The sequence below is a fragment of the Syngnathus floridae genome, chromosome 2 (assembly GCF_059516105.1).
Source record: "Syngnathus floridae isolate MCC-2025c chromosome 2, RoL_Sflo_1.0, whole genome shotgun sequence".
NCBI classification, from domain to species: domain Eukaryota; kingdom Metazoa; phylum Chordata; class Actinopteri; order Syngnathiformes; family Syngnathidae; genus Syngnathus; species Syngnathus floridae.
The window spans coordinates 20,849,118-20,857,460 of NC_142414.1; the positions used below are offsets into that span (position 1 = coordinate 20,849,118).

At 40.2% G+C, this 8,343-nt stretch overlaps 1 protein-coding gene across 1 annotated transcript in view; it reads left to right on the top strand.

The window, feature by feature from the left end:
- prex1 (phosphatidylinositol-3,4,5-trisphosphate-dependent Rac exchange factor 1) overlaps positions 1–8,315 on the top strand; it is a 60,531-nt gene extending 52,216 nt beyond the window's left edge. Inside the window, exons 29-40 of the mRNA XM_088370033.1 lie at positions 411–501; positions 617–745; positions 883–924; positions 1,175–1,392; positions 1,727–1,829; positions 2,618–2,761; positions 3,877–3,991; positions 4,497–4,563; positions 5,469–5,644; positions 5,730–5,832; positions 6,490–6,557; positions 6,638–8,315. Coding sequence (XP_088226159.1) covers positions 411–501; positions 617–745; positions 883–924; positions 1,175–1,392; positions 1,727–1,829; positions 2,618–2,761; positions 3,877–3,991; positions 4,497–4,563; positions 5,469–5,644; positions 5,730–5,832; positions 6,490–6,557; positions 6,638–6,680 — 1,299 coding nt within the window. The 3' untranslated portion in view covers positions 6,681–8,315. The remainder of the gene's footprint in view (positions 1–410; positions 502–616; positions 746–882; positions 925–1,174; positions 1,393–1,726; positions 1,830–2,617; positions 2,762–3,876; positions 3,992–4,496; positions 4,564–5,468; positions 5,645–5,729; positions 5,833–6,489; positions 6,558–6,637) is intronic.
- The last annotated feature ends 28 nt before the right edge of the window (positions 8,316–8,343 follow it).

Genomic DNA, 8,343 nt, shown 5'->3' on the forward strand with positions numbered 1-8,343 from the left:
TGTGCTGTTTGTACAGTATGTGCTCAAGTGTACTTTTGTGCAGTACTCAAGTGATTCTCAATATTTGGCAGAAGTAACGCTGGTGGTACGTGGGATTTCTTGGGTGGAATAAAAATCACTGACTACAAATAAAATGTACAAAATTTTATTTATTTTTATTTTTAAAAAATTTAAAATTTTAAATACTAACATATTTTTAAATGGATGATCATACTCTTGTCCATTTGGGCACTTATCCCAGATGGACAATTGCTCTTGTTGATTGGTCACTTCCGTGTGACTTGGTAGGGACATGGGAGTGTTGCATAACCCCCCCCCAAAAAAAACTTTCCGTTTTGAGTTAATACTACAAACGTGTCTGCATTCCTGTGCGGGCAGTTATTTTGAGTTTTTGTGTGTATTGTACGCAGGTTGACTCCATCAACTGTCTCCTCAAAGGGAGTGTCATGACCAAGGCTTGTGAAGAGACCAAACATTTTTACTCTGACCACAGCCAACCAGGTTCATATTTGTTTATGTGTGTATGTTCACATGTACATGTGAGACTGTCTGAAATCATGTTCGCAGCCACTGATACTGTACACACACTCATTTATGGCTGGCTTTATCTGGACAGAATTTCGCCAGACAGAAGACTGGACGGTTCGTTGCCGTTATGTCATCCACAAAAATATCCAGGAGGACCCTTGGAACCTTCCCAGCTCTATTAAAACTCTGGTGGAGAACCTGCAGAAATTTGTCGATGGTTTGTTCACCCGCCGCTGCATTATATCACAGCATGACTATGTTCAGTGCAGCCATAATATTAACAGCATGTATAGTTTTGTATTGCGCATACTCACAATTATCACTACATATTCTTTTCCTTTCTTATTTTTTCAGATGGAAAGAACCAACTTCTCTTGGCCCTGCTTAAATGCACAGGTACTGCAACACATTTTTGTTTTTAATGTGATGGACTATTAGAGTTTTTCATATTTTGACTGTCTCATGTATTGCATATAATCTGACAGTGTGAATCAAACCACTGAATTATTATAGGCAGACCTTTGATTGCAAAGATAGTATTGAATATGTAATCTAGATTGTGCAGATGTATACTTCATATTGTGGCTGGTCTGTGTATGGTTGGAGCCAATTACCTTCATTTTTTATTTATTTTTTCCTTCACCAGACACAGCTCTGCAGCTCCGGCGCGATGTCATCTTTTGCCAGGCCGCCACGGCTGCCGTATGCACACTGGCTGAGCAGCTACTGGCCGCATTACGATGCCGCTTCAACAACGCCGGCGAGTACCAGGAGGACAGCAAGGAAACTAGCCGCAAATGGCTGGAACAAATATCTGCCATTGGCGTACTGGTGCACTTGCAGTCTACGCTAGCGCCGCATGTGGTGAGGACAAGCAACACATTGATGCGACGGCTCTCATGCATGGCTGTCCAAATCCGGTCCTCGAGGGCCACTATATCAGGATCATATTAGACTTCTGTAGAGTTTGATGAGTTGAATCAGATGTGTTGGAGGAGGGAAATATCTCAAATATGGGATAGTGGCCCTCGAGGACCGGATTTGGACACACTTACACTACATGAAATGAACTAAGGCATTGGGCCACCTGGAAGGAATTGATGAAGAGGTTTGTTTGAATATTTTGGTGCTTGTTTTGTATCAAAACTGTCTTGCTTTTGCGTTTTCTCTACCTGCCTCATCTCCACCCCGCCTGCAGAAAGAAGAGCGGACCATGCTAGAAGACACCAAGGCGGCTCTGTCTGATTTGGACAAAGTCACAGTGTTCTTCAAGCAACTGGAGGATGAATGTCTAGTTGCAAGTAAGCTACAAAGGCGTATTCAGTCAGTTCAGTCCAGCCCAGTCAAACCAGGCTGCTGGTGATGAGCAGCTGTTTGAGTCAACAGAATTGGAATAAAGTTCCATTATGGATGGAAATGGTCACAAGAATTGTGCGAATTCTGCACCTTTCCATGTCTGTCTACATGATGTAAAAGTATTTTTTTAAAATGTTTTACTGAAGTTGTATTACAGTGCAGTTGAATGATAAGTAGTGGCAGTGTTCCTTGGACATTATTGATCCAACAGCCCAGGATTATTGGCATTGTAAAGAGTGCAATCACCACATAGTGTCTGCCAGGTGCATCTCAGCCAATTTCACAGGCTTACAGCTTGAAGGCTTTTTAAGGAAAATGCTGACCCAAAAGGAAACTCTTTAAATGTCATCATTTCATTTTTTCTGAGTGGTGTGTCGTAATTGTAAAAATCCCATTACTGCTTTCACAGATGCCAACAGATATGTCGCGCCAGTGTTTACTGTAATAAAATTAGGAGAAGCATAGATGTGATTTATGGAGAAGAGGCAAACTATATTCTTCTTTTATACTCCAGTGCAACTAATATCTTTTAGGTTTGCTCTTGTTTTTAAGTAATAAAACCATGCAAGTGCCAAGTAATATTTCTCTGTCTCTAACAGCACTGAAAATTTCTCGATTTAAAAAAAAAAAAAAAAAGTCAATCACTAATTTTCTCCTATTGTATTTGTATGTTAATTGTCTCCCACATGTCAAATTTGACTGTCTTGATAATGGCTCATTGTGTGTGTTGCAGACTCACCGGTGTGCTACCAGGTGGAGGGGAGCCGACAGGCCCTGAAGGTGACGCTCTACCTGGATAGCTGGCACTTCAATGAGCTGCCCAGTCGGCTGCAAAACGGCGGCAACCTCAAACTTCACACCATTCTCTTCACCAGAGGTATGCAGGAGCCAAAGGGCCAATCTGTTTTTGGAAATGGATTGCTCTGTATAACTGCTCACTCAAACAATGTCCCTTCTACATATACAGTATTGTCGTTCTGTGTAAGCAGTCTTAGTTATCAGCTGCCGAAGTGTACACATCTATCCAAACCGACGTTAAACAACACCTGACCAGACAGACGTAAAAAAATCACCCATAAGCATCTGAATGCTTTGTTAATGAAATAAATATCTCACAGCGTTGTTCAGGAAACATCAGTGAAAAGACAAGCTTTAAATGTCAGACTTCATACATCACTGGGGGTCTCCGCTGCCCTCATGACACACTGAAGTGCTATTATTAATTGTCTGAAGCCATTTGCTTACCCACCTTTACTTTCTCCCTTCCCTTCACAAGTGCTCTGTTTCAGCTCAATGTGAATACTTCACCTCATGCATCATGGAGCTAAGCGCCAAAAAGTCATTAATTTTCCACAGACAATGGCTAGTTGGAACACTTATCCAACCAAAGCACTCATATGCTGCTCATATGTTTGTTAAATGTGTGCAATATGAAGCTGTATATCGCCCTCTAGTGGAAAATGTTTTGTACAGATGGACAAGAAGAGTGTCTTGTCATTTGATTGAGGGTAGTAACTCATGCAATAATTTTTAACGTCGTAATCTTAACTTTTAAAGATAGACATTTTACAATTTGATAAAAAATAACTATATGTTATCATGTGGATTGAGATGATTCATTACCAGAATTCAAAGTTGTACATTTTGGTTTGCATCATGGCTTTGTTGTAAAACAACATATACATATGCAAGTGAGTGGATATCAAGTGTTTGAATTGTATTTTTTATTCAGCCACATACTATTAAAGGGGAAGTCGTGTTAAAAAGCTTCTTTACAATAAACGTTCTAAACACCTGGACAACTTTAAACAAAGTATTCTGATTAGCAAAGGTGTAAAGGCATAAAATGATTTTTAAAAAAAAAGGGATATATGTGATGCATGTATGCATTGGCAAAGGGTTTCAGATTTGTTTATCGAAGGGAGTTAAGACCACAAGTCTACTGGAAAGATAAACAGTGATGATCTGACTCTTGCTTGCCCTCTTCTGCAGCACTGGAGCGCCCAGAGGGCGTTTCCCAGCAGGACTACATTGCCATGGAGGAGTTCCAGCAGCGGACCAATGCTGTCTCCTTGGAGAAGGTCAAGGCCTACTACCGCAGACTCAGGTGATCAGGATGCTCGCCATTAAGATAATTCACTTTGGTGGTGTTGCTCCTGGGCTTCTCCTAAAGTTGTCTTAAACCATTTTAGGATGTATAGATATATTTAAAAATGAAAAGAATATAGTGATTAATACTACACACCAATTTCCTTACACCACTAAATTGTGATACATACGACTAAATACACTTTAAAATGATTCCGAAAGACTTTTGTCGTCATTTGTCTTTGTGGAATGACTGCAGGTGGCTTTCCGATGTCATTTTATTAACCATGAGTCTTAAATTTCCTATTTCCCAGATGTCAATACAAATACACAGTGACTGATCATTCATTCTTGATTGTTTACCTATACATTAATAGAATTTGTCTGCTGCATCTTTGATCATTTTAGTGCAGGACTGTTGTGTTGATAATAATTCCATTATGATGTATTAAAGAGACCAAATTAGCATTCTTTTGAAAGAAAAATGTGAGAATTTGACACAAAAACCCTCTCTATCACAATAGGGCCTTCTATTTGGAGAAATCAAATCTCCCCACAGACTCAAACACCACAGCGATGAAGATTGATCAGGTAAATATTCACTTATTATCAGTATTCTGCATTTTTCCTTTGCTTTTGCTGCTTTCTAATATCAAGTGTTATGCTAGTCCTCCAACTTAAGTTCAGCTGTATGCAATGTTGTGACTGAATATATAAATGCAAGCACAGATACTGGGCCTTGAAGTTAGAGATCTTCAACCGAACATTGGCAAAGTAAGATGAACTGGTGTCTGTCCCGTTCGCTCACTGGAAAACCCCCATTAGCTTGTCAAGAAATCTTCCATTAACTCCGACTAACATCAACACTTAAGCATCCCCTATCACTTCCATTTACTGTTTATCTCAGCACTGACATTTTAGAGCCCCAAACTGATGGTAGTGTGCATTTAGTTTCCTGTTACTACATTACAGTATTCCAGTGCATAGTGCTGGGCTAGCTTCTAGCATCTTGTTCGAGAGATGTGATTGAATTCAAAGTGTCAAGCTGGTCATTTTTTACAAATTACTCCGTAATCTTAAGTGTTGAAAATGGCTTGCTCTCGTTGAAGATGCAATGTTGAACAAACCTGCAGTTTTTTGGAATCACCTGAATACTGGATTTTTGGGGGGGGAGTAAGGCGATTTCGCCCGACACCAGCGATATTTGACATATAAGGATGGTAAATGTACACTGTAGAAAATAGAAACCAGATTTCAGTATAATGGAGTCAAATGCAAACCAAAACTACCACAATGAACGTATAGTTCTTGTGAAGAATCTTACGTTTGATTGTGTACATGTCTTTAAAATCTTCTGGCACCTGACAATCTCAATCGTTGTCCACATACAAATTGGATCAATCAAGTCCTTCCAAATATGATTGGCATGGGCACAGTTCAGCCTACCTGGTTGCCTGTCAGCCTGCCAGGAGTTGACCCTTTCTTCCGTCCCACAGCTACTGCGACCCCTCAACACGCTGGACGACCTTTGTCGACTGATGCAGTCCTACGTCAACGTGCGCCCCGGTGCTCACGGCCACCCTTCGGGTGTCAGCGTACTGTGCGTGTCCTCCGAACTGTGCAATCGCCTTGGAGCTTGTCACATCACCATGTGTGCCACGGGCATGCAGAGGTCAGTCTCGCTAATGCAGAACAGTGAAGTCATTCCGTGAGGGAGATCTATGAACACACATCTGATTTCTCTGTGCTTAATGCAGAAGCACTCTAAGTGTGACACTGGAACAGGCAATGATCCTTGCGAGGAACCACGGCCTCTTGCCGCGATGCATCATGCAGACCATGGACATCATGCGCAAACAGGTAACCCAGTGATATATTGACATTGAAGGAAATAAGAGTGTCCTACTTGATTTGTTTGAAAATAAAATAAATGCCTTGAAGGATTGCATGCTCTACAAAGACCAGGGGAAGCAAACCGATGCTTTTCTCACTCCAGTAGACTTGATAATTGTAATGGTCTCCAGAAGAGTATCAAAACAGCTACAGCTCATTCAGAATGCTGCAGCTCAGCTTCTGAGCTGAACAAAAGAGATCACAACCTATTACTTCAATCCTAAAGACTTTACACTGGCTCCCAGTCAGCTGTATTTTAAAATATGCTACATATTCTGAGGTCAGCAGACCCGGGTCAATTAGTGCAGCCCAGAGGTCAAAGCAAACACATCAGCATTTAGCTGTTATGCTGAACGCAAATGGAATAAGATGACAGGAGAACTCCAGTTAGCCTTAAGTGTAACTTAAAATCCACGTTAAAGATAATGCTCCCCTGTACATATGATTATTTTTTGACAGCATTTCAATAATGCATATTCCAAACTACTTTTTATTTCTGTATGTTGCTTTTAAATGTCTTAAATTCTTGTTTTTAATGGTAAAGTTAAGTAACTTTTACTGCTGAAAATGACTAAATAAGTGAATATGGCTCTGAAATCTCATATTTTCTCTGCCTGCCACCAGGGGGCAAGAGTTGAGCTCTCAGCTAAAAACCTCAAAGTGATGGACCAGATGCCGCCATCAGCACCAAGGTACTAAATAAAAAGGTTCCTCAATGTATGGCTTTTGTTTAGGCAGAATTCCTGAATTCTGTGTTTTGTCCTTTTGACAGACTCTTCAAGCTGTGTTTGCCACCCTCAGATGGAGAACTCTGAAAACTAACAATTCAGAGACGCACATGAAACAATCGAGTTTCTCGCCACTTTTCTATCAAAACGACAGAACCGCTTCTCCACTTGCTTTGTTGCCATGGATTCCAAACCCAAATATTAACTTGTCTGAGGCGCTCGGTAGTATCTGGCTTCAGCTTTCAAGACCAATGCAACCTGAAGTTTCAACACTGAGAGTTCTAATGAGAAGCAGCCTCATTTCTGCTTGAGTATTCTGCCTGCACAGATCTCATAACAACGGAATTAACCAAACTAGCTGTAGCTCCCATCCGAAACTCAGAGGTTGTCAGTTATTTTTTGCCTCAGACTGCAACTCCGGAGGTCTGTCTGCATTATCAAGACTGGTGTTCCACAGAGCTCAATGTTCCGACCCTGACCGAACAGTATTCGTTTATGATTACTGGCAGAGTAGAAGCAAAAAGTCATGGCAGAGGAATTCAAAGTAAAGATTTTAGGGGCGGACCAAACCCTGTGCATGTGGTTAACTGTGCAATTACTGTAGGCTTAGTGTGAGTACTGTATTGCGGCACTATATGAAGGATAGTTATTTATTGTGACTGAAAGGAGCATTTCTTTGAATCCCTTACTTCAACCACACCAGGTTTTAAAGAATCTACTAGCATTCCAGCTGGCATATTGAACAGTATTTAAAGGACCAATGACCTGCCATTACTGCTTGTTTATTGTGATCTAATTTATGTGAGCTTTTGACAGGAGGTCTTTTATTCACATTCAGGGAGTATAAGGGAGGGAAATTGAGCAGAATCAGGACAAACAAAACAACGCACCATTTTGTCTAGTCAATGGATAGCGATATTTAATCATTGGTAAATTATTAATATATTCATTCAAATGTACTACCTGAAGGATTCCCTTCTAATATTGATGTTTATTTTAACATTTTTAAAAGGTCAAAAGACTACGTATTAAAATAGACTCAGTGAGGGCATGTGACAGTGTTAGCAAAAAAGTACTGTAAAGAGTTGTTAGGTGGCGCTAAACAAAGGGATCAGCGTAACATTTCATTGTACTCCATGCTAGCCGTAACAATGGCAAGCACCCATGTTAGCTTATGTCTTAAAGCAGACAAATAATGCCATGTATTGGGTTGGATATTTTTATGTCTAAAAGATTGTATGTCAAAGTTTTGCTTTTTTAAAAAAAAAAAAAAAAATGAATGGACACTCTGTCTATGACAGGTGTACCCTCGCCGATCAGTGTTGTTCTGGAAAAAAGTTTGAAAGACATTTCAGCACTCTTGACATGCTGCATTCATTCGGCTGATGGCGTCTCCTACTGACTATTTATTCATAAGAAATCAGGACCCAAACCACATCCAATCCGGTGTCAGGTCGAGCAACATGCATTGCTTAATTGCCGCATCGGCCCATCTTCCATGTGCATTATTGGTTTCGATTTGCTAATGACTGCAGCATGTTGAATAAACAAGCATGTCATTGGTGATACGTTGTATTTACATTATTCTAATGTTTCTTACTGTATATATGCGATATTTGCAATTTTATCTTGCTTGAAAATAACTGTACAAAGGATCCTTGTTTCTAAAATTATCACTGTAAATGCAATCTTAACAAGCTAGTAAATAAAACGTTCCAAGTATGACAGTTCTTGTGTGTGGTATGGACAG